The 27,055-nt window shown below is 28.8% G+C and overlaps 2 protein-coding genes across 4 annotated transcripts in view; one reads left to right on the top strand and one right to left on the bottom strand.

Annotated features, from left to right (window-relative positions):
- The window catches only part of LOC135960733 (mucin-5AC-like), a 431,448-nt gene that overhangs the window by 9,629 nt on the left and 394,764 nt on the right, over window positions 1-27,055 (bottom strand). The window contains exons 1-2 of one of the 3 annotated variants that reach the window (XM_065512101.1): window positions 8,858-11,246; window positions 8,588-8,803 (exon numbers count right to left, since the gene is read on the bottom strand). The exons of 1 other annotated variant lie outside the window; for it this stretch is intronic. In XM_065512101.1, coding sequence (XP_065368173.1) covers window positions 8,588-8,803; window positions 8,858-10,976 — 2,335 coding nt within the window. In that variant the 5' untranslated portion in view covers window positions 10,977-11,246. Of the gene's footprint in view, window positions 1-8,587; window positions 11,247-27,055 lie in introns of those variants that run through there. One more of the 3 variants, XM_065512100.1, reaches the window with a different exon arrangement.
- Window positions 15,473-16,124, top strand: LOC135962529 (uncharacterized). The gene has a single exon (XM_065514509.1). The coding sequence runs from the start codon at window positions 15,580-15,582 to the stop codon at window positions 16,027-16,029; it is 450 nt and encodes a 149-aa protein (XP_065370581.1). The 5' UTR covers window positions 15,473-15,579; the 3' UTR covers window positions 16,030-16,124.

The following is a 27,055-nucleotide window of genomic DNA, read 5'->3' as shown; positions in this document are numbered from 1 at the left end:
ATACACATAGAGAGGAAACTAGCAAAGAACTGAAGCAAAAAAATTACTTAACATAGTTTTTTTTTGTAATACTTTCCCATACCTTAGGTTTTTGACAACTGAGTTAGGTATTTTATAGTAGAGTTTTCCATCTATGTCTATTGGTCTATGGTACTTATAAATGTTGTTAATAACTAGCTCAATTTAAAATTGTAAAGTAGTTACTTAGATTTGAATATAGAGTATGAAAATTCAACAGAAAACATTTAGTTTTTGTTGGTATTTTCAAAATAAATTTTCTTAACAGAAAAATTCTCTCTTTCTTCAACATAGGCAGTTTCATCATAGAATAATTCTCTCTTTAATTTAGGGAGACATTTTTTATACAGAAAAATTCTCTTTTTGTTCAAGAGAGACATTTTCTTTACAGAAAAATTCTCTTCTTTTTAAGACAAACATTTTCTATATAGAAAAATTCTCTTTTATTAATTTGTATATAGAAAAATTCTTTCTTAAAATAAAAGAAAATTTTTCTATACAAAAAATGTTTCTCTTAAAGAAGAGAGAATTTTACTGTATAGAAAATGTCTCTCTAAATTAAAGAGAGAAGTTATCTGTAAAGAAATAACTGTCTCTGTTAAAGAAAGAGAGAATTTTTCTGTAAAGAAAATGATTCTCTTAAATAACATAGACAGTTTCATCATAGAAAAATTCTCTCTTTAATTTAGAGAGACATTTTTTATACAGAAAAATTCTTTCTTTAATTTAGAGAGAAATTTTTTATACAGAAAAATTCTCTTTTTATTCAAGAGGGAAGACATTTTCTTTATTCAAAAGGTCTCTCATTAATTAAGGAAGACATTTTCTTTACAGAAAAATTCTCTTCTTTTTAAGAGAAACATTTTCTATATAGAAAAATTCTCTTTCTATTTAAGAATCACATATTCTATAAAAATAGATGCTCTCTATAATATAGAGAGATTTAATCTATACAGAAAATGTTTCTCTTAAACATAGAGAGATTTTTTAATTTCATTTTAGAAAATTAGTTGGTGTCACCAATAGATTTCCACTACGATTCTATCTACGATTTAAATACATATCAACTTAGAAACACGTCAGCATTGGCTCTATATAGTTTCATTAAGAAGATATCTGCAATCGATCAATTGTAACCCAAAACACAAAGGAAGGCAAAAAATCAAAGCATACTTTCGGGCTTTTAAATTTAATATAAAAAATTCAATATTTTCTACATAACCACTATTTACTACCACCAACATTTAACCGTGTTCCTTTAACAACCTTTACTTGCTGTAACACACACAGATAACTCTTTTTTTTTTTTTTTTGATATTTCAATTTGTTGGAAATGAAGTTAAAAACACTCAGCAAGCTGTTAAAAGGTTTCAATTTAAGTGGAGGATAACACAAAAACCAATGGACTAAAAGTTGTCAGTAAAAGGACTTCTCAGAACAAAAAAGAACAAAAATTCTGCGGCCTGATAAAAAAAATTTTCATTTAAAGAGAAATGTTAGCAAAAAATTCTTTAAAAATTAAGAAAAAAATTATAAAAAATACAGCTATTTATGTCTAACATACTAAAGCATTATATTTCTTTTTAAATTAAATGCCACTTTAAAATGTTAAAAAAATATTCTTGTTTTTTTTTTCATTTCATTTTTTAAACCATTCGTTTTCTTTTGGACAATTTTTCATTACAGTTTGCTCATGTTGTTGACTCTATGGAATTTTCACTAGAAAAATTGCACTTTTTGTTTTGTATTTGAGTCTAAAACTAAAAAGAAACAAAACAAAACAAAAAAATAATAAATTGTTGTTTTGTAAATTGTAGTTTCAATGCATTTGCTGTAATGTTGTGAACACTTGCTCATGGAACTGTGAGGTGACTTCCAAATATGTCTAAAACATCATCAACATTGTCACCTTCAATGCCATGTACACAAATTTTATGAGCATGCAGAAAAATACGGCCACCACTAAGATTATTTATAACCCAGCAATGTTACCTTGGGAATAGGGAAAAAGTAAAAGGACCAGCTAAAAATAAATCCTAAATTTTCCATAATCTCTCTCTCTTATTTCAGAGACACAATTTCTTTATAGAAAAATTCTCTCTTTATTCAAGAGAGAGAGACATTTTCTTTACAAAAAAATTCTCTCTTTTTTAAGAGTAAAATTTTCTATTCAAAAGAATTCTCTCTTTTTTAAGAAAACAATTTTGTTTTATTCAACAAAGACATTTACAAAAAAATTCTTTCTCTTAAAATAAAAAAGAATTTTTCTATATAGAAAATTATTCTCTTAAAAAACAGAGAATTTTCTGTAAAGAAAATGTCTGTCTAATTTAAAAAGGGAATTCTCTTTAAATTCAAGAGAGACATTTTCTTTACAAAAAAATTCTCCCAATTTTAAGAGTAAAATTTTCTTTACAAAATTCTCTCTTAAAATAAAAGAAAATATATAGAAAATTGTACTCTTATCTCTCTCTCTCTTATTTCAGAGACACTTTTTCTTTATAGAAAAATTCTCTTTATATTCAAGAGAGACATTCTCTCTTTTTAAGAGTAAAATTTTCTATTCAGAAAATTTCTCTCTTTTTTAAGAGAACAATTTTCTCTTTATTCAAGACAGATATTTTCTTTACAAAAAAATTCTCTCATTTTTAAGAGTAAAATTTTCTATGCAGAAAAATTCTCTCTTTTTTAGGAGAACAATCTTCTCATTATTCAGGAGAATTCTTTCTCTTAAATAGAAAATCTATATAGAAAATTGTTCTCTTAAGAAAGAGAGAATTTTTTTGAATAGAAATTTTTACTTTTAAAAAAGAGGGAATTTTCTTGTAAAGAAAATGTCTCTCTTGAATAAAGAGAAAATTCTCTGTTTTTTAAAAGAACACTTTTCTATATAGAAAAATTCTCTTTTATTTTAAGTGAAAGAATTTGCTTGTAAAGAATAATGAGAAAATTGTTCTCTTAAAAAAGATAGAATTTTTCTATAATGAAAATGTGTCACTGAAATAAGAGAGAGCTTTCTGTAAAAAATGTCTCTCTAAATAGGGATCTTTCCTGTAAAGAAAATACCCACTCATTATTCAGGAGACATTTTATTCACAGAAAAATTCTCTCTTTAGTTTAGAGAGACATTTAAAATATAGAGAAAATACATAAAAAAAATCTCTCTTTTTTAAGAGAAAAATTTTGTGTATAGAAAAATTCTCTTTTATTTCAAGAGAGACATTTTGAATATAGAAAAATTCTCTCTTTTTTTAAGATTGAAATTTTATTTACATAAAAATTCTCTCTTTATTTTAGAGTGAAATTTTCTATACAAAAAATTCTCTCTTTATTTAAGAAACAAATATTCTATAAAAATAGTTGCTCTCTATAATAAAGAGAGATTTAATCTATACAGAAAATATTTCTCTTAAACGGAGAGAGATTTGTTCCATTTCATTTTAGAAAACTAGTTGGTGTCAGCTATAAATTTCCACTTTTTGAAAGTGTATGTCATTTAAAGCAGTAAAAAGGATATTTAGTGTAAACATACATCCATACATACTTATGTACATACATGTAAGTATGTGTAAAATTACATACACATATTATAATTTCGTGTATATTCGTTAGGATGGCCCTTATTTTTCAACATCATCTAAAAACTGAAAATTTGAGGAAATTGGAAAATCAGTTTTAAATAGAGTTTGACTATTTGGTTCAAATTTTCAGTTTTTGGTTTTTAGATGACAGAACGATTTTGGAACTTGATAGCATCGAAAATCGTAAAGTCCAGAACAAGGTCCACCCTAGTTGACAGTCTATCTACAATTGCAGTGTATGTAAAAATGTGTTTATTGTATGTAAACTTGTGAAAGCGTGTGTCTATATGAGGTATCTAGGCAATCATGATTATGTGACCTTCTATCATGTTGTCCTTTGAATCCTTCAAATAACCATTGTGCAGATATTTTACCAACATCAATAGTGTTTGCAGTGACACACGCGTTTTCCAAAAAAAAAATATAAAAAAAATTATAAACCAACACACGCACACATTTAGATTTACATACATACATTTACACACATATAAAAACGTAGTAGTTGATGACCGTAAAACAAAAAAAATAAAAATCGCACAACATTTCCACAAACTCACCGATACATCTTGATATTGAAACAGAAACAAAAACAAAAAAATTTTAAATGGAAAACGATTTTATGTTTCCAAGGGAAAATATGGTTGCAATGCAGCAGACAGTGGTATTTTACAAAAATGAAATTTGTCAAGTAAAACAAAAAAAAAATTACAAAAATGAACAAAATAGTTGACAACATTTTCATGTTGCTCCCTCTTCCATAAATAAAACATTTGTGCAAATATTTGTTTTAAACGTAATCAAATAAATTCTATGAATTTTTTAAAACCATTTCTACATGTTTAAAATTCAACTATAGTTTTTGTTGACGCTTTTGCTATTTTTCTACTTCTTCTTTCACCCAAAAAAAGTACGTTGGTTTTTTTGGGTGAAATATCTGTTTTTGTAAATGACATTTCAGTTTTGAAGTGGCTGTAGAAATTGCTTGGAGTAGATGATGGTAGCTGCTTCTTTTTGTTTGTTTTTTTTTTGGCTGTTAATAGACGCCACTTGAAGAAAAAGTTTTTCTTTTAGCTAGTTCTTTGAGGCAAATAAACTGTGAAAACTGTGACAGTTTTCTTATGACAGCAAAATTATAGTGAAGGGAATCTGTTGAAAATTTATAAATTTTATATTTAAGTAGGTGAGTTATTTACATGGTGTAAACAATGTTACTTTTTTAAAGAAAACTCAAATGAAAATTTATTTTAAAGTTTTAGTTTTGGCAAAATTTGAGTTATTTTATCTAATATATATTTTTTTACTTTATATTATATACAATTTAGAGAATATTATGCAAATTGAAATAACTTCAACATGTTGGGAAATATTTAAAATTTGAAAACATTTGTAATTCAATTTATTTTATACTATAATATTTAATTTAAGATTTTCTTTACATTCTGTAAATAATATCAAAATATATGACACTATTGCCCAATTCACAATTGGTGTCGTAGCGTTGTATCGTTGTATGTCCTAATTTTTTTATTAATGTTTTGTTTTTGTTTTGAAAAATATTTAGACATACAATGCTACAACACTACGACATCAATTGTGAATTGGGCATATGTTTCTATTTTATAACTAATTTATTTAAAATTTTACTTCTATATTTTGAGGTTTTTAGTGTTAACATATTGAAAATATCATAATTTTAATATTAAATTAAAAATTTAAACGAATTTTTGTTATTTCCATGTATATTTTCAATTGTTTACATAATGTAAAAAATGTAAAATTTGCGTAAAATTTAAGAAAATTAATAATAACATTCATATTTATGTAAAATTTTTATAGTTTTGTAATATTCATGATACAATACATTATTTACATTCATTTAAATAATGTATAAAATGAAAAATTTTTGTAAAATCTAGATTTTTTTAATTTTTTTCTTTTCTTTACAAAATACAATATTTACATGGTGTAAATAATTGCAAATAACTAATGTTAACATTAATTAATTAATTTATTATTATTTATTTAAGGCTATTCAGTTACTTTAATGAATATTCAATTGTTTACATAATGTTTACACATTGATCATATTAGAAACATGATGTAAATAATAAAAATATCAACACTTTTATATTAAAGTAAACATTTTAATGAATTTTACGTAATTGCATGTATATTTTCAATTGTTTACATAATGTAAAATAAGTAAAATTTGTGTAAACATTAAGAAAATTATAAATAGCATTCATAGATATGTAAAAATTTTACAATTTTGTTATATTTCTGATATAATACATTATTCACAGTTATGTAAATAATGTATAAACTTAACAAATCAAAATTTTTTTTTTTTAAATTTTAATATTAAAGTAAAAATTTTACTTAATTGCATGTATATTTTACATTGTTTACATAGTGTAAAAACAGAAAAAATTTGTGTAAAATTCCAGAAAATTAGTAAAAGCTTTCATATTTATGTAGAAATTGTATAGTTTTGTAATATTTATGATATAATACATTATTTACAGTCATGTAAATAATGTATCAAATTAACAAATTTTGTAAAATCAAGATTTTTTTTATTTTTTGTAACAGTTAAACATTACATTACATCCATTACGATAACCCGAAGCGTAAGAGATCGTATGTGAAGCCCGGCTTGATTTGTAATTGGCTTCAAGAAATGAGCAGTTCTTTTGGTTCGGATTCCATATTTTGCCAGAAAGATGGTAAAAGGTCATAGCTAACACTGGCCAATACTTTGAATAAATTTATATTGTACAAATGTTTCAAAATATCTAAAAGCAACAAATTTTAAAATTCCCGCATTTCTATGTCATACACTCAATACATTATTTACATGGTGTAAATAAGTTTGTATTTTCTACATTTTTCATTTGCGATCCCCCAAAGTATATACATTCTGGATCGTTATAGATAGTGAAGTTTATATATGTATGTTGAAATCAACTTTCCGTAGCCCCCAAATAACGTACAAACATGATTGAATCATCAATATATTGGGAATTCTCCCGGCTCGGTTGCTATTTAAAATCGAGAATCGGTCCACAAATGACTTAGATATAAAGAAAAAACCGGGACAACCTCGATTATTGGCCTATTTTTGATCTATATATGGATTACTAAGTCATTAATGTAGACAATATGGATATTTAATGATAGATATTTCAAAGTCCATTGCAACGATGTACAGTGGCGCCATTTGAGTTTTTTCGTTGCAAAAATCATAACTTTTGAACCAAATGAGATAATCAAAAAATTTAAAAGGCATATGATAGATAATTGATCAGCCTATGAAATGAGAGTTTGAAATGAGAGTTATGGGTTAGCAAAGTTGAAATCAATATAACGGGAAATAAAATAAAATGTTTTTTTTTTAAATTTTTTATGTTTCTTTTTAAAGGCTTTTATGATTTAAAATTATTCCAGAAAATATTAAAAAATTTTTTTGGAAAAAATATGTTTTGGTCATATGTCATTCTTGAAACCATGTATATTTTCAAAATTTTACCTCTAGCAAAAAATGGGGCAAGAACGGGCAGCTGGAAATTTTTGCATTAGGTAAAGGAATAATCAAAGAACACATTTTGAAAATATGACAAATATAGAAATTGATAGTTTTTTTTTATTTTTCATCAAAGTTGAGAAATATTGAAAAAATTTATAGTTGGTAAATATTGATTAACCTGGACAAATACAAAGTAAACAGTACAATTTTTGTTTATTCTTTTCTTAATAAATATATCTATCAAAAGAATCAAAAAAAATGTCGATCAGTTACATAGTTTTCAATAAAAATTACCTAAAAATTTTCTGTTTTTTTGAAAACTGAAAATCTGAACCAAAAATCTGATTGTAATATTTTTGAAATCGTTAGACAATTTACTGTAAAAGAGGTTGATTTTTGCAACTTCACTTGTTCTACAGGCGCCACTGTGCGATGTTTATAAGGCTATAGTAATTTGAACCTACAATTGGTCAAAATCGGGAAATATTTTTGAACACGATTTTTTTTAACAAAAACAGTTTTTTGGCATAATTTTTGTTTCACAAATAAACGAAAATAAACATATTTATGACTGCTCAAAAAGTCTACCGCTGGGACATTTGTATGAGATCTAGGTGAAATCATGGACCGATCTTGACCACTTTCAATACCAAACAAACTTGTCAACAGAGAGTATTTCAGTCAGCTAGCTTTTTTTTCGTTTGGGATCTATAGTGTTTTAAACAGAAGGACCCAGGATATATATACGTTTTGGTTCTACTACTAATATTTCGGAACATTTCTATTTCTTGTTATTTACACCATGTAAAGTATGAAAAAAAGTTAAAAATGTAATGATTACACGATGTAAAAAATAAAAAAATTATGCAAAATAGAACCTAATAGTTACATTATTATTTTACTATTTACATTCATATGTATCATGTATTTATTTAAATAATTCATTATAGAGTTGAAAATATTGTCTTTATTTTCACATTTCATGTAAAGAATGTAAAAATAAAGTAAAAAAAAATAAAAAACGAAGAATATTTTTGTTACACAGCTTGTAAAGTACGCCAAACACAACGTTGATGAGCCAACAAGTAGAACTTATTAACAACTTTTCATATGGTCGAAACAAAAATTAAAAATTTCACATGAGGCATTTTGTTGTCGCAACGACGACAAAAATAAAAAATTTCTTTTATATCATGCATATCAATTGCACAATTTCATCTCATCAATAAAACATGTAATTTACAAGCATACAAACATTTATCATACAAACTCTCGTTGATCATATTGCAACCACATCTTCTTCCTGTCACAAACAATTACCAACCATCCTTTTGACAACAGGAAGTAAATACTAAGCGACAACATTGTTGAGTTAACAACAACAATAGTAACAAAAAAATAAAATTTACAAAAAAATAACAATAAAAACAACAACAAATAAGAAATGTTATGATGCATTTACCATTGTAGTGTACTGGCACATCACGATTGTACGTAAACGTCTTCTTTGTCGTCAAATGATGATGATGACTGTGTGGATGTGACTGGGTCGATGAGTGTGTCAGCGTCATAATAACGACAAAGACAGCGGCACAGACGAGACACAGGAATACGGTCATGACAATGCAAACAATGCGCTTACGTTTGCGATCGGCCTCCTCGTCTTCGTCGGTTTCATCTGAAAGAGATTTCTTTTTTAGAGCTTTGTGAGAAGTAGCTAGAGAGGATTTACGTGTTCCCAGGCCAGTGGTGGCTTTGTGATGAAATGGCCGCAATACCTGCTCGAATGCAGCGTCGCCTATTTCGTAGGTGAGCGATGGTTTACGTTCGAATGATGGACGTTTTTCTTTGTCTTCCATGAAAGCGGTGGTGGCTGCCACAGCCATGGCGGTGGCGCTCAGCGAGACGGGACGTGGACTACGTTTGATGTCCTCGATGGTGGCAGCTCCGCCTGAGGTAGTCGAACTGGCCAGAGCACGGCCGCTGTTGCGTCGGTGGGGTGAGGTAAGCTCCACAAATTCATTGGACACACTTACCGGAGGTGGGTACGCACTGTCACCGATAAAACTTTTCGATTTTTTCGTCGCACTCAACGTTTCGCGATAGGTACGCAGGCGCATGCTGGCACTGTGCAGAGCCTTGGCTTGTTTTATGCTCGCGGCACTGGCATTGGTGCCGCCGAAAGCAGCGGCTGCCGCCATGACCGCAGGGCGATGATGGACCTGCACCTCTTCCAGATTGTTGGGTGAGAGATAGAGGGAACGGCCGTGTTTGGTGCCACGCTTAAAGTGATATGCAGCTGTGGCAGCGGCAGCAGCCGTATGTAAATGCAGAGAAGAGTGTGTGGCAGCAGCTGCTGCTGCCGCTGATGTAGAGGGCCTACCATCCAATTCCAAACTGTGGGAACTATGTTGCCGGGAGGAGTGCGCATGATGGTCGGCTCGCTTTTTTAAACTACTGGTGGTATTCGCCGGCACATGTGTTACCATGCCCTGGGTGGCATCTTCAAAAGAACTCGATGTCTTTCTTATAGTTCCTCTCTCCGTTAGGCCGACATCTTCCATTTTTGTATGGCTATTACTGCGTGATCTAGATTCCACGAACAGTTCATTATCTAGTGATAAATTGGTGGGCGCCAAGAGATTGGATCGACCATCTAAAGGTTCCAACAGATCATCGTTCAAAGAAGGATGTCGTATTTGTGAGTCAACCACCGACTCAGGCTTAGCGCTGGGTCGGCGTGAGGGATCGTGCAGCGAACGATGAGATCGTGCGCCTCGCCTGCTGGGCGAAGGTGAACGACTGATATCTTTGGCCGACGCATGTCCAGGCATCAGAAAATTTCCTCTCACTGAACTGGTGCGTCGCGATGAAGAGGCCGAATTCGGTTGACCCATAGCGCTTAGCAGCAGGGGATCCATTATGGTTTCAGCATCGGGAGGCGCATGAAACGAATGCGTTTTCTTCATCTGAAAAGTAGAAGCCGGATGTACATCAATTGTGTCGGAACGACGAAATTGTGATTTCTTAAAGGGGTGAGTGGCAGCATGTTGTTGTTGTTGCTGCTGCAGTTGACGGTGTGTCGTCGGCGGCAGCATATAGTCATCAATGAATTGTATGGGCGACGTTGAGCCGCCCACACCACGCGCTGAGCCGGCCACATTCTCGGCCAGACTACTACTGCTGACCAGAAAAATGTCCGGCTGATGCAGCTGTTGCTGTTGATGGTGATGATATGAATCCCGTTCGCCGCGACTGCCACTCCCCAGAACGGGACTAACCGTGTGCGAAATGGGCGAACTGGTGCTACTAGCATGCGATTGTTGCTGGCTAAATTGACGTGCTTGAGCTGCCATATGCTGAAAAGTGTGTAGGTGCTGTTGCTGTTGATATTGACGTGCAGATAAAGCTGGTGACACAGCGCCACTACCACCACCACCGCCGCTGCCAGACGCGTGCGGATGCAACGAGGAAGGAAGTGCTAAGGTCTGAGGCGGTGGTGCAGAGCGTACGGCAACCGGCGAGGCCGAACGATGTATTATCGCTGGCTCCACAATCAACGATGCATCATCCAAACCACCCATCCCCAGGCCGCCACCCACGGCTCCCTCATAGTTGTCAATGGCCATGGAGAGCGAACGATTGATGGCTTTCAGTTTGGGTGGCTTCTTTTTGGTGGCGGGATTATCAAACGAAGACTTGCTCGTCGTGTGTTCTTCGGAGGTGGTCATAAACGTATGATGTGTATGTTGATAATAGGGCTGCTGTTGCTGTTGGTGGTGTGGTGGTGGCTGGTGGTGTGGCTGTTGTTGGTGTTGCTGCTGTTGACCACCGCCGGTGCCACGCTCCATACGGTAGTAATAGCGTTGTGGATATCTATGGTAATAATTGTGTGCAATTGTGCGGCCGTTTTATAAAAAATGTGTTCAATGAAATCAAAAAGAAACACACAAAACAAAAAATGCTTGCAAGCGGGTGTAAAAGTTGCAGGGGAAGTAGAATAAGAAGAAGAAGAAGTGTTGCTGGGGTTCGGGAACGGGAAGTGTTGTTAATAATAAAGTTGTAGCAATAAAATGTTGCAGGTGCTGTTGTTGATTTAATTGTAGGGCTTTTATTTTTTGTTTTTTACTTAAATTGTGCTTTTAAGGATTTGGGGTTTGAAATTTTCAATATATTTTTTTGTTGGGTTTGGGGTTTTGGTTGGTTTGTTTTGTTAGTGTTGCAAGGTGACACATACATTCATTCCGGCTTTTTTAATACATCTAAAAGACACATAAATTAGAATATTGTTTGGGGTTTCTTTAAGTTGCTTATTTTTTATTTTGTTTTGTTTTAGGTGTGTTGCTCTAGTTGTTGCACTTGGTGTTGAAACATTTATTTATTGAGTTTATTTTATTTGTTCATTCATACTAAATTGTGCGTTACTGTTTGCTTTGCTTATATTTTAAAGCAGTTATTTTTAAATTTTTTTAGATACTGAAAGTGCTTGCTTGCTGTTTTTCTTTGCTTATTGTCAGTCACATGTTGTGGTGCTTTTACGATTTTTGTGTTATTTTCTTTTTGATTCTTTTCTTTTTTTTATTAAAAAGTCTTTTTAAACTAAAATTAAGAAAAATATTTATAGTTTAGCAGTGATGTTAATAAAGAAATTTAGTTTAAAGACACTGATTTGTGAATGTTGGGTGCTGCAGCAAATTAAACCAAATATATAGTATAAGAGTGAATCTGAACAGATTTGTTATCAACTTAGAATTAAAAAAAACAATTTCAGATTTTTGTGGAAAAAAGTTTTTTTTGGTGAAAATACCTCCTTTGCGATAAAAGCTCTTTTAAAAGCTTTTTCGTTTTTCAGAAAAAAAATACTATTTGTTATTTTTGTTGAAAAAAGCTTTTTTTGTGAAAATACTTGCAATTTGCGATAAAAGCTTTTTGATTTTTTCACAAAAACTACTATTTGTGATTTTTGGTGAAAAATGCTTTTTTTGTGAAAATACTTCCTATTTGCGATAAAAGCTCTTTTAAAAGCTTTTTCGTTTTTCAACAAAAAAATACTATTTGTTATTTTTGTTGAAAAAAGCTTTTTTTGTGAAAATACTTCCAATTTGCGATAAAAGCTTTTTGCTTTTTTCACAAAAAAATACTATTTGTGATTTTTGGTGAAAAAAGCTTTTTTTGTGAAAATACTTCCTATTTGCTATAAAAGCTATTTTAAAAGCTTTTTCTTTTTTCATCAAACAAATTTTATTTGTGATTTTTGTTGAAAAAAGTTTTTTTTTTGAAAATACTTCCAATTTGCGATAAAAGCTTTTTGCTTTTTTCACAAAAAATACTATTTGTGATTTTTGGTGAAAAAAGCTTTTATTTTGTGAAAACACTTCCTATTTGTGATAAAAGCTCTTTAAAAGCTTTTTGCAAAAAAAGATTTTTTTGTGAAAAAGTTTTATTTTCTGTAAAAACCGATACATATGTAATTTAAAATAAAGATAACACTTAAAATAAAATAAATATTTTGTTGTCTCACGGGTTCAAATTCTATTCGCTTTATTTGAAAATACTTCAAAATCTATTCATTCAAAAACTTAAATTTTGTTTAAATATATACCAAAACATTACATATTTTATTACAAAAAAATCTGCCCCTGCTAGTGTTTATAATTTTAAACAAAATTCTAACTCCCCGCTACTTTTCACTGCAATCTTAAATTATCCAGTGTAAAAAAGAAAACAGCTTAAATTTTGTTTAAAATAAAACTACAAAAGAAAAACTAGCTTATGACAATATTCCCTACAGAGAATTCATACATCCTGCTTTAAGAAGATATTGTACAAACTGTTATTCTCTTCGACAGCTTTGCTTTTTCTTCAAACATTTTAGTTTAACTTCCTTTGTTGTTTTGGTTTCTTGCCCACATCTTTCGATTTGAATTCTTGTATTTTTTTTAAATTTCTTTCTTTCTGAGAATCACTGCTAGAATTTACTCTATGCCCGAGCCATAGTAAATGTTCAGCTTTGCTCCTGGTCGTATTCTTGTTTTTAACCAATTGTTTATAAATAAATCTTTGCTAAGAATTTTCTTCATTAAAGCTGCCTCCAAATCACGCCAGTGATTTAAGGAATGTTTGGATTGTTGTGTTTGTGGATGCCAGTTTAAATATGGCTGCTGGCAATATAGCTGCCAAATATTGGGCAATTCGGAGTAAATGTAGGGATTAGCTTGAGAATAGAAACGCATTTTTTATTAAATTTATTTTTTCAGAATTTTTAATTTTGGAAATGGAATTTTGTTTTGTTTGATTTATTTTAAGAATTTCTTAAATGAAATAAAGTGTCAAAGTGATTGGATGGAATTGAAATATATTGTTATGATTTTACCTTTTAAAAATTATGGTTTATTTATTTTAAATAAACGTGATACTTTTAAAAGCAGTTTAGTAGTTTAAAATTGTAACAACTCTTTATTTATTCAAATTTACACAACAACAGTTTAAATAGTCACTCTGTGTTTTTATACAAATTCACAGGAATACACACACTTAATTGACACACTTTATATTGTAAAATAATACCATGGTAATGCAGTTGATGTTAATTCTAACAGCCCCTATGATAAACTAAATTGAATGCAAACCGCTGCCACTCTTCTAGTAATTTCATGAACTATCTTATAACAGACAAAAGTAGAATGTTCTATTACTAGAGCATTTAGCAGATTTAATATTAATGTTAGCAGCTTTAACAGTTAATGGTCTCAGACCCACAAATAATGTTAATAACAGCTTGTTATCAACATTGTTGATAAGTAGAAGTTTCGAGCACTGGAAATGTTTAAAAACATGATGAATGTTGCAAGCAACCGTTACAGATTGTTAAATTCAAATCGTTAATGCCACTTCGTAACAATATACTACAGAGATTACTAATATATTATATCAAAATAAAGACAAGTTAAATCAAACCTGAAACAAGTAAGAAAGTATAGTCGGTCAAGACCGAGCATATTAGGGTGTTATATGCTCGGTCTTGACCGACTTCTCAATGAGCAAATCATTTTGCTTTATAACCGGATTATAGCACTTATTCCATTTGTAGTTTAAACAATATTCATTTGAGATCGTTAAAAATTTTCTTCTGAATCTTTATATATAGAACAGATGACTTAGCAATGCCCATCTGTTGGTTAAACTATGTTTTCCGAAGACTCCAGGTAACCTATTAGATATTTTCATGAGAATTTTGTTATGGAAAATCAGCAAAATTTGTCTTAAATAACTGAAATATTAGCAAAAGCAATCGACTAATCAATTGCGACAAATTTTTCATTTGCGACCCAACAATGTATATATATTCTGGATCGTTATAGATAGCGGAGACGATATAGCCATGTCCGTCTGTCTGTTGAAATCTACTTTTCGTAGCCCACAAATAACTATCAGGAATTCTTCCGACTCGGTTACTATTAAAAATCGGCATACAAATGGCTGAGATATAAGGAAAAAACCGGGACAATCTCGATTTTTGGCCTATTTTTGATCTATATCTGGATTACTAAGTCATTAATATAGACAATATGGATATCTAATGATAGATATTTCAAAGTCCATTGCAACGATGTATATAAGGCTATAGTAAGTTGGACCTGCAATGGGTCAAAATCGGGAAAAATATTTTTTAACCTGAATTTTTTTTTCATAAAAAAATGTTTTTGTCAAAATTCTTTTTCCAAAAAAATTAAAAAAAATTTTAAAAATTTGGAAAAAACTTTTTAAACAAAATTAAAAAACTAATTCGAAAAAAAAATTTAGATTTTGTTTACCTAAAAATATTAAAAAAAAAATTTTGAATTTTTTTTCATAAAAAAATGTTTTTGTCAAAATTCGTTTTTTTTTAAAAATTAAAAATTAAAAAAAAAAAATTTTAAAAATTTGGAAAAAACTTTTTAAAAAAATATTTCGAAAAAAAATTTTTAAAAAAAAAATTTAGATTTTGTTTACCTAAAAATATTAAAAAAAAATTATTTTAAAGTATAATTTGTTGCAGGATATATGTATGTATAAGATTCGGCACAGCCGATTATAGGTCTCTTACTTGTTAACAAATAAATTAGTTTACTGTCAATATTGTTTCATTCTAATGCTAGGTATACACGTTACGATAAGTCGTACGATAAATCGTATAAGTATGAAATTAGTAACGTGTATCATGTTGTCGTACTAACAAAGTATGAAAATCAAAAATTTTTGATTTTTGTGATATTTTTATTACTTGTCATTTTTTTAAAAGGAAATAGTACGATTTGTAGTAAGGTCTATCACAAAATCGTACTTCAACTCATACTACGATTAGTACGAAAAATAGTATCGTGTATACCCAGCATAACATCAAATTCAAAATTAATTAAAATTTTTATTTAACTTTTTATTGCTTTTTCCCAACATCTTCAAAAACCCAGAAAAATGCGCTTTTATCCCAATAGCGACATCAGCAACTATTGGGAACTAACTCCTGCTTGGTCGCTCTACCAGCACACGCCTCATAAATCCTGGCAACGAAAACCTCTGCAATCCAAACACATCATCGCCCATTGGCGTGATCTAGATGGTGTCAAGATGGCGAAGATAACGAAAAAAGATTTATACTTTAAAAATTGGCCTAAAGATCGCATACGCTTTGAAGCATGTTTACCCTGGTATTATTGTGTGGGCAATCGTTTCATACGGCTTGAGAAAGCATTTCCTAATAATTTTAAATGTACTGTATTACCCATGAACTTGCAAGAAGTTCGAGAGCTAAAGGAGCATGAAAAACAAATGGCTAAAATTGCAAAAGCGGATGCAGCAGAAGCTAAGAGATTGGCAGAGGAAAAGGCTAAATTGGAGATGAAGAAAAAGGGTATAAGGAAATAAGTGTTTAAATTAGAAAAAAGTGCTAGCGAAGTGCTTTTGATGTTTTAATTAAGGTTGATAAATAAATTGTTGAAGTTTTAAGGCATCATCACGAATATCTGTGTTACTATTTTAATCAATTCAGCTACTAAAAAAGCAAATGTTTAAAAATATGATTTTCAAATTTGTCTTCTATCCCTTAAGTGTCATCTAACCATGAATCAATATAAATCTTTTAATACCTGTCTTTTATGAAAGAAAAATCTTGTATCAGTGACCTATTCATGAATGTTGTCTTCTAGCTTCTAGCCATTGAGTTTGAACCATCGAAAAATATACATAGATCGAATAAGTTTTTAATCTAAATTGAAAAATTTTATTCATTCGAATAAAAAATATATTTTTTTTCCTCGATTATTCGAATAATTTTTATTCGTAAGATATTTCTTCGAGTATTCGATTAATCCACAATTATAGATCGAATAAGTTTTTATTCTAAATTGAAAAATGTTATTCATTCGAATAAAAAAATATATTTAGAATTATTTTTATTCGTATGTATGATTATTTTGGCAGAAGAGTTTCCATTCTATGTCTAACTCTTCTGTCAAAGACCTAACTCAGTTGTCAAATACCTAAGTGGTGAGAATGTATTAGTAGAAAAAACTATGTGAAAACAAAAACAACACTCGTATGTATGATTATTTTGAGTAATTTTTATTATTCCGTATTACTCTATTCTTCTACCGATGAAGGTTTTTTCCTCTCAAACTCTGATTTCATAGACCTGGTTAACTGTAATATTAGTTAAACTATAGTGATAATAGTAGCAGATTTTTTGTAGTAAAAAACTACTTAGTATCAATAGTATTAGTTGCACCAAAACTACCCATCATTTCCAAAAGTACCCATCATTTTTGCACATACAAAAATATCTCTTCTGTGCTTCAAAACACTTTTAAAACACCACATTAAAAATTGATGTGTATTCAACATTTTGATGTGAAATATTTTCTACATTATACATCCTCTAATGGTCCATATATGCAGAGATATGTCATACCGACCATAAATACCAATGTACAATATAAACCACAATAATATTGACATACTTAAGTAGTTCTAAATCTGGTATATGGCTTATAAAAGACATATATACAGACACATTTACTATGTGCAAGTACAATATCCCAACTGGAAAAAATACTAGGACTTCACTTTGTAGGCCTTCTAAAAGACCTGTTAACACAATCTATAAGATCTGATACTCATTCCACTTAGCCTTCTTTCAGAATATGTTCTAGAAGAGCTTTGCGTCTCCTTCTAAGAATTTTCAAAATTGCATTGTAAAATCAGACTGTAAGGGTCTCTTTACAGTCCTTCTATGGAAGACCTTCTAATAGACCTTCCATTAGTTCTGTAACAGAAGCGACTATGCAAGGCCTTGGCTCCCAATGACATGCTTTGTAAAATTTAAACGAGTTTGCAATACGGCTGGGTGTGATTGTATCTGCAAAATAAGGCCTTTAGGAAGGCCTCTTTACTACATATTTTTCCCGCTGGGATTTATTTACGGATTTGATTTTCAAATATGAAATGTATGTGGGTGTGTGTACTTTGCAAGAATGTTAATGCTTTAAAGAAAATTCCTTACAGTTGCATGAGGTTGTGGTTGTTAACAATTTTTTTTCAATTTAAGACAAAGACATGGACTATAGAAAGATTTTAGTTTAAACAATGTGTTGAACTCTGAGTATAAAACCAAAAAATTGCAAAAGAAGTAGGAGTAAATAGCAATCAAATTTTAATTTTGTTGGAATACAATGAAAAAGTTTTTAAGTTCATAATTTTCACAAATGATGACCGACTTCTTTTTATTATTGGCTGTGCCGAATGAAAATTATTTGAATAATCGAGGAAAAAAATAAATTTTTTATTCGAATGAATACTATTTTTCAATTTAGAATAAAAACTTATTCAATCTATAATTGTGTATTAACCGAATACTCGAAGAAATATCTTACGAATAAAAATTATTCGAATAATCAAGAAAAAAATATTTTTTTTATTCGAATAAATAATAATTTTTAAATTTGGAATAAAAACTTATTCAATCTATAATTGTCGATTAATCGAATACTCGAAGAAATATCTTACGAATAAAAATTATTCGAATAATTGGGAAAAAAAAATTTGTTTTTATTCGAATGAGTAATATTTTTCAATTTAGAATAAAAACTTATTCAATCTATAATTGTCGATTAATTGAATACCCGAAGAAATATCTTGCGAATAAAAATTATTCGAATAATCGAGGAAAAACATAAATATTTTATTCGAATGAACAATATTTTTGAATTTAGAATAAAAACTTATTTAATATATAATTGTCGATTAATCGAATACTCGAAGAATTATCTTACGATTAAAAATTATTCGAATAATCGAGGAAAAACATAAATTTTTTATTCGAATGAATAATATTTTTTAATTTAGAATAAAAATTTATTCGTTTTATAATTGTCGATTAATCGAATACTCAAGGAAATATCTTACGAATGAAAATTATTCGAATAATCGAGGAAAAACATACATTTTTTATTCGAATGAATAATAATTTTTAAATTTGGAATAAAAACTTATTCGTACTATAATTGCCCATTAATCGAATACTCGAAGAAATATCTTACGAAAAAAAAAAATAATTCGTATAATCGGGAGAAAATTTTTTTTTATTCGAATGAATAATATTTTTCAATTTAGAATAAAAACTTATTTAATCTATAATTGTCGATTAATCGAATACTCAAAGAAATATCTTACGAATGAAAATTATTCGAATAATCGAGGAAAAACATAATTTTTTTATTCGAATGAATAACTTTTAAATTTTGAATAAAAATTTATTCGTTTTATAATTGTGGATTAATCGAATACTCGAAGAAATATCTTACGAATAAAAATTATTCGAATAATCGGGGAAAAAAAATTTTATTCGAATGAATAATATTTTTAAATTTGGAATGAAAACTTATTCATTATATAATTGTCGATTAATTGAATACTCGAAGAAATATCTTACGAATGAAAATTATTCGAATAATCGAAGAAAAACATACATTTTTTATTCGAATGAATAATATTTTTCAATTTAGAATAAAAACTTATTCGATCTATAATTGTTAATTAATCGAATACTCGAAGAAATATATTACTAATAAAAATTATTCGAATAATCGAGGAAAACATAAATTTTTTATTCGAATGAATAATATTTATTAATTTAGAATAAAAATTTATTCATTCTATAATTGTCGATTAATCGAATACTCGAAGAAATAACTTACGAATGAAAATTATTCGAATAATCGATAAAAACTTGAATTTTTTATTCGAATAAATAATATTTTTCAGTTTAGAATAAAAACTTATTCGATCTATAATTGTCGATTAATAGAATACTCGAAGAAATATCTTACGAATAAAAATTATTCGAATAATCGAGGAAAAACATAAATTTTTTATTCGAATTCAATCTATAATTGTAGATTAATCGAATACTCGAAGAAATATTTTACGATTAAAAATTATTCGAATAATCGAGGAAAACATGCATTTTTTATTCGAATGAATAATATTTTTTAATTTAGAATAAAAATTTATTCGTTTTATAATTGTCGATTAATCGAATACTCAAGGAAATATCTTACGAATGAAAATTATTCGAATAATCGAAGAAAAAAATAAATGTTTTTATTCGAATGAATAATATTTTTTAATTTAGAATAAAAACTAATAACATTTCTCAATTTAGAATAAAAACTTATTCATTCTATAATTGTCGATTAATCGAATACTCGAAGAAATATCTTACGAATGAAAATTATTCGAATAATCGAGGAAAAACATAAATTTTTTATTCGAATGAAAAATATTTTTCAATTTAGAATAAAAACTTATCCGATCTATAATTGCCAATTAATCGATTACTCGAAGAAATATCTTACGAATAAAAATTATTCGAATAATCGAGAAAAAAAATAATTTTTTTTTATTCGATTGAATAATATTTTTCAGTTTAGAATAAAAACTTATTCATTCCTGAACTGTATTCTCTGTGTATATAATGATCTTAACATAAATTTCGACCAAAGTCATTTAAAGTTTCAAGAAAGTTATCACTCTATCAAATTCTATAAAGTCCGGACCACAACTGATTCAAAACCCCATAGAAGGCCCAAACTATATATGGTGGTTATACAAGATTCGCCAGAGCCGAATTTAACACTCTTACTTGTTTATTCATTGTACATTCAAATAATCTAGGAAAATTTAATAATCATTCAATCACTAGATTTTTTATTCGATTAAAATAATAATCGAATAATTGATAACCCTTTATACAAACTTTTAAATTTAAATTTTTATTGTAAAGAACTTCTCAATCGTTTGGTATTTTTCTATGTCCTGGAAATATGTATATTTTAATAATAAAATATATTATTTTAAGAACTATTTTGCCCATGTAAAAACATTGCAATGCTAAGCTAAGTATTAAAAGTAAATGAGCAAAAAAACCCAAAACTAATAAATGTCATTTACACGTTATTCGTTCCCTAGTTTTAATTTTTGAAAAGCATTTTAAACAAGCCAAGTGTAAGTGATTTCTTTTTATAGATGTTGGCAAAGCTTCACGACAAAAGTAATTAATGTTAAAACCATCATGCCACATTTAATCCGTTTTTCTTTCGTTTTTTGTTGGTTGGCCAAAAGTCATCATACATTTAAACTTTTCAGCGGTATTCACGTGTAATATGAGAGTAAAGTGCAAAAGAATATTAAATCAACTTTTTCCATATATACAGGATTTTTCCAATGCTGGTGGCAGTTACAAATTGGAGAAATTTAAATAAAATGAAGTTTTTAATTTTTTAAATATTTAAAAGGATTTTTCTTTTAGAACTTTAAATAATTCATGTCATAAATTTAATAAATACATTTTAGAAATAGCTGATAAAGCGCTTAGTTTTGAAACTTTATTATAAAAATGTTTACTGAAGTAAAATAACACATAGAGGTTTAAGCTAGACTGAAATTTCGGATGATTTGCCCTAAATTTCTGATCAACTAACAACTCTAAAATGCTCTTGGTAAATGTTAAACTGTCATATATCAAAAAATTTAAAATAAAAACAAGAATCACAGAATGAGTATTCTCTTTCACACAACAAGAAACCAAAATAAATCGACTTTTTTACAGTTAAATTAACAAATAAAAGTTTCTCGTGCAATAGTATGGTTTTTTATTTAGCAAACAAAATACAAAACTGTTATGAAAACGTATTTATTTAAAATATTTACAACTTAATGCCCTAGAGTAGGCTACACAAAAAAAAATAAATGCTAAACAACAAGAAACTAAAAGCCATGATAAAACAAATAAACAAATGTATAGCATATATTCAGGTATTTCATGCTGTTGCATACTTTTGGGAATATAAACGCGAAACAAATTGTATTTAATAATACAGATTTTTGTTTTAAATTCAAGATTTATTAAATTCTTTTCCTTTTTTTTCTGATGAAAACAAATAATAATTTATTGTTCTTTTACTTTAGTTTAGTTTCATGTCTTTATGTCTTTTCCAAATAAATCTCATACATATTAAATTCTTGAGAAAGGCGGCGGTTAGGCTGCTGACATGCTATACAAATTATTTCAATTATTTAGCCTGAAGGTGTCTTATGTTACATATTTCTCTATTTTTTGAATACTCAAAGCTTTGTTAGTTTTTATGTAAATATGTTTATTTTATTATTTAATTATATCAAAGATAATGTGTACTTAAATAGTCAATAGCATAAAGACCAGATGTAATTGTCAAAAACCTAAGTCTGTTGGCGAAAAACCCAACTCTGGCAACAACAAAATACATGTTAAGTGAATCGTTTATTTCAAAAACCAGTCAAGCCACAAAGAAAAAAAACAAAATTGAGTTATTGAACGATTACTATTTTGGAAAGGTAAATGCATTGTTTAATGCAAACAAAAAAATAAATACTGCCGATAAATCCGTGTTTAGTGCAGAAAGAAGTCAACTGACAGTAGGGCGAGAATCACAATTTTTTGGAATTAAATTGGAATTAAAGGATAAAATTTGACATGGATAAAAGTAGCCAGCTTAAGCTATTAAAATGGGTTCTACCAATGCTCCAGAGGCGGCGCTATGTGGGGACTCATGTAAAATTTTTAAACACGTGCCATTTTTTGTTCCCATCCAATTTCAAAGATTTCGGCAAGATCTTGAAAATACATGCTTTTTGTGCTACAAAATATCAAAATTGAAATTTTAAAAATTTTGCCATACCTTGGTCCTCTTATTTTAAAATATAAGGGCGTACTTTTAGACCGCATGGACTCGAATTTTGTTTGTTAGTTAGACAACTAAATTAAGAATAATACACAAAAAATTTCAGAGCAATATCAATTATGAATCCAAAAATAAATTATTTTTAATTTGAAAATTCAAAAAATAATAGATTTTTGCTGTTTTTTGGGCGAAAAGACGACTCTTTTTTTATTAAGAAAAAAACTTTCTTTAAGAACATATTAAAATTTTATATTTTTCTATAAGGTATATTTACGATGAACATTTTGATATAAAAAACATGTCCTATTTTTCGAATATGTCGCCACTACGACCTTCGGAATTTGAGCTATTTTTAATCAATATTTCAACTTTGGGCCACATATTCTAAAATCCTAAAGCTGGGATGAGAAAACGGAAAACAGCTTTGGAAACCTTGATGTATTCCTTATTTATCCCCAAAGTATTTCCCGGCCCCAAAGGAAATGTGGACACTTGGCATACTTACAAAATGACATAATATTATGTAGAGAAACACTTTATATAAAACCTATTTCAGTCACAGTGGTTAGTAATCTAACCACCTTATTACTTACGTTATTTATCAAAGATTATAGTATAAAATATTGCTTTGTTAGCATAAGCCAACCAAACAAACCCTAAATAACAAAGTAACACTGAATTTGATGAACAATAAACACTCTGACTTTTTTTATTGAATGCGGGAAAATCTCTTAGAACTGCGGTTTACAATATTTTCAAATTAATATATTAATCTAAACAGAGCAACCTGACGCCAAAGGTTTGCCAAAAAACTTAAACGATGACTTATACAAATTTAATTGTTTAGCAAAATGCCAATAGATGTCACTAAACATTTTTTAAACACTCTAGAAAATGTGGTTAGAAAAGTGACCACTAAACCGGAAAGAATTAATGCGTGGTCTTTGACTTGTTCGTTATATTCGAACAACAGAAAAAGTGAATAATTTAGATGCCTTACTATTTAGCCACATTATTTTGTAAACAAAATGTATGAAAATCATGAAAATATTCAAAGTCTTTCAATTATTTTACAAAGTTTACAAATCTCATAACAAACTCCCTATGCTGGTTTTCTTTCCATCATTTTGCACATAATCCATATTAAAAGACCTACAACTGATAGAAGATGTTTTTTTTTTTTATTTGACGAAAACAAGAAATCACATAAATATTTTGTTATTTCTATAGTTTTTCTTTTATATATGTATGTATGTATGATTATCCATCATCAAAATGGAAAAGTTTATCCTTTAGGCAGGATTCTTATTCCAAAAAAAAAAAGAGAAAAATACTAAAAATATTTTCTGATTTCAGGCGAAAGAAGAAAAATATCAAAACAAATTAAAACCTTATGGAGCAAAAAAAGAATGTTTTCTTAATATGGAAATATGGGTCATAAAAAATGTTATTTCCTGTGTTTTCTTATTCCTGCTTCAAATTTTATTTTGTACAAGTCCAAGTTTTTGCAGATACATAATAGTATTGGGAAAAGTTTTGTAAAAGTGAGTGGAGTTTAGCACAAAAGTGGTAATATACTAAAATATATTTGGATTTTAGGGGTATGGTTAAGAGATGAAAAGAGAGAAGTTTGAACAAATTACAAGTATTTTTTTAATTATTATTATTTCAACTCGTTTTTAGGCATTTTTAGTTTTGTTTCCTAATACAATTTACTGCATAATTAATACCCACTCTAGCATTTTGTGAATAAGCTTTTTTATGAAAAATTTTTTTATTAAATTGTTTACATGAAAAAAGCTTTTCGTTGAATTAAAAAAAAGCTTTTAGGAAAAACTAGTTTTTATGAATAAAAGCTTATTGGTCTAAATGGTTTTTTTTTGTGAAAAAGTTTTATATTGTTCAAAAGCTTTTTTTGTATTAAAAGTTTTTTGTGAAAAAAGATTTACTGTAAAAAAAACTAATTTAAACGATTGTGGTGATAAAAGCTTTTTAATTGAAAATTGATTTTTTTGTGGTAAATAAACATTGTCAACATAGTTTTTGGCTGAATAAAGTTTTTTGCGAAAACATTGCTGTCCATCTTAACTAAGTTTTACTGTTATATCTTAAAAGCCAAATTTTTCAAGTAGCAGAAAATTACCAAATTCTTTTGCGTCTTAAAAAAACATTAAAATCAATTTGTATATTTTTGCATTTTATAGTTTATTTGCCGTAAATTTCATTTACGCTTCATAAAACATTTGTGACTCTTTAATGTCTTTAAAGTAAACACAAGAAAAACAAATTAAATCCTTTTAAATTCTATGTATAAATTTTAATATTGCCCTTTTTCGTGCTTTTATAAGCCTCTTAAAAAAAAGGATGCTCCTTTGCAGTAATGGTGGAATGTTGTAAAAAATATTGTGATAGTAACTGACAGTTAAAAGCTGCATGAGTGTGTTGTGTGCAAAACATGATCTTGCATTAATTAAACTAGAGAAGGCGGCAGAAGCAAATAAAACGAATTTTACGTTTTATCGAAAGTAAGTGTCATGTTATAGTAGAGAGAATTGGCAGGGGGCTTTAAGGTGAAGTATATGTAGATGAGCGGAATACGTGGTGTACTGTTGTTGCAAAAATATTTTGTATATAATAAAAATTGAAAGTTTTATTTTTGTAAAAAGTTTTTATTTTTTGGAAAATCAGTACTTTTTTGGATAAACAAAGTTTTTTGGTGGAAAAGCTTTTTTATGAAAATTATTTTATTAAATTGTTTTACACAACAAAAGCTTTTTGTTAGAGCTAAAAAGGTTTTTAGCAAAAACTGTTTATTTTTGTGAAAAAGCTTTATACATACATATATACTGCATTAAAAGCTTTTGTGAAAAATATTGTTGTAAATCAAATTTTTTTGTGCAAATAATATTTTTAAAAAAGCTTTTTTTGTGAAAATAATTAAGACATTTTTTGTGCTAAAAAACATTGTCAACAGAATTTTTTGGGAAAAAGCTTAGTTATGAAAAACTATTGATTACATTTTTTACATAAAAAAAGCTTTGAAAATCCTTTTTTTTTTGTTAAAAAGGTTGTTTAAGAAAAACATTTTTTTGTGGAAAAATTCTATTGGGATTAACTGGGATTTTTGTGAAAAAGCTATATATTGTACTAAAAGCTTTTTTGTAAAAAAATGTTTACGAAAATTTTTTTTCAATTAAAAAAGCTTTTTGGGAAAATAGATTTAGTATAGTATATATATTTAGAATAGATTTTGTTTAAACAAATTTTTTTTTTGTTTAAAAAAAAATATTTACTACGAAAAGTATTTTTGTAAATCAATTCTTTTTGAAATTAATTTGTTTGAAACAGCTTTTATGGGTAAATATTAATTTGACCGAATATGGTCAAAAAATCTTTTTAATTAAAGAGAGATTTTTTGTGGTAACAAAACATTGCCAATAGTATATTTTGTGAAAAAGCTTTTTTATGAAAAAATTTTCTTTTTTGAAAATAATTTTTTTAAAAAAGGTTTTTTTGTTAAAATATTATTTTAATGATGTAAAAAGCTTTTTAATTAAAAATAATTTTTTTTGTGATAAAAAAAATCGTCGACAAGTGGTTTTTGTGAAAAAGCTTTTTTATGAAAAAAAATTTGTAAAATGTTGTCATTATAAAAGCTTTTGGTTAATTAAGCTTTGGAAAAAATATTTTGGTAAAAAGGAAAAAATAATTTTTTATGAAAAACTGCCTATGGGCTAAATGGAATGAACAAGTTATATATTGTACTAAAAGCTTTTTTGTAAAAAATTGTTGAAAAAGGTTGAACATTTTTTTGTGAATAAAGATTTTCTTGTGTAAAAGCTTTTTAATTAAAAATTAGTTTGTTTATGGTAGAAAAAAAGATAATGGTAACTGTAATTTGGATTATTTCGGTAACGGCATTTCATCGGCAAAGGTATGAGCTTTTTGCGGGACAAGATTGTAACGACAGGTTTTTCCACCTTACGCTGGGGTAGAGCTCGCGGCTCCCAGGGTTCGTTACAAAAATTTATTTTAAGCCAGGGGATTAAAAAGCCAGTTTCTTTTTCTTATAACGTTATAAATCGTACTTTATTTTATACACTAACACAACACTTTATTATGACGTTAGCCACCGACAGACGTAGTACACTGTTACGAAGAGGGGGGGCACGGCGATGACGGGGAAAGGCTTCCCGTAGTACTCTTTCACGGAGGTACGGAGATGACGGGGAAAGGCTTCCCGTAGTACTCTTTCACGGAGGTACGGCGATGACGGGGAAAGGCTTCCCGTAGTACACTCTCACGGAGGTACGGCGATGACGGGGAAGGGCTTCCCGTATATACTCTCTACGTCTTAGGCCGCAGGGATTCTCTCCGTTGACCGCGGCACCACCACGGGCGTCAACAAGAGGGAGTACCGGAGTGGGAAGATGATTGAGTAAGCTGAGCACGGGTATAACCACAGAATCCCACCAATACTCAATTACCACAGTTTTATTAGGTGGCAGAGGTATAACCCCTTCTCCGACTAATAAAACCTTTAGTAAATCTCACCAGAAAAAAAGGCAAACTACGAGAGTGGGTATAACCGCTATTCTCGGAGTTTGAGATATTATTTAATTGTAAGAGGTATAACCCCTAAACAGCTAAATAAGATCTTACCTCTTCGCCGGCTG

This window comes from Calliphora vicina, chromosome 5 (assembly GCF_958450345.1).
Source record: "Calliphora vicina chromosome 5, idCalVici1.1, whole genome shotgun sequence".
NCBI lineage: Eukaryota > Metazoa > Arthropoda > Insecta > Diptera > Calliphoridae > Calliphora > Calliphora vicina.
The sequence above is the reverse complement of the archived record's forward strand: the minus strand, read 5'-3'. Positions and strand labels throughout refer to the sequence as shown.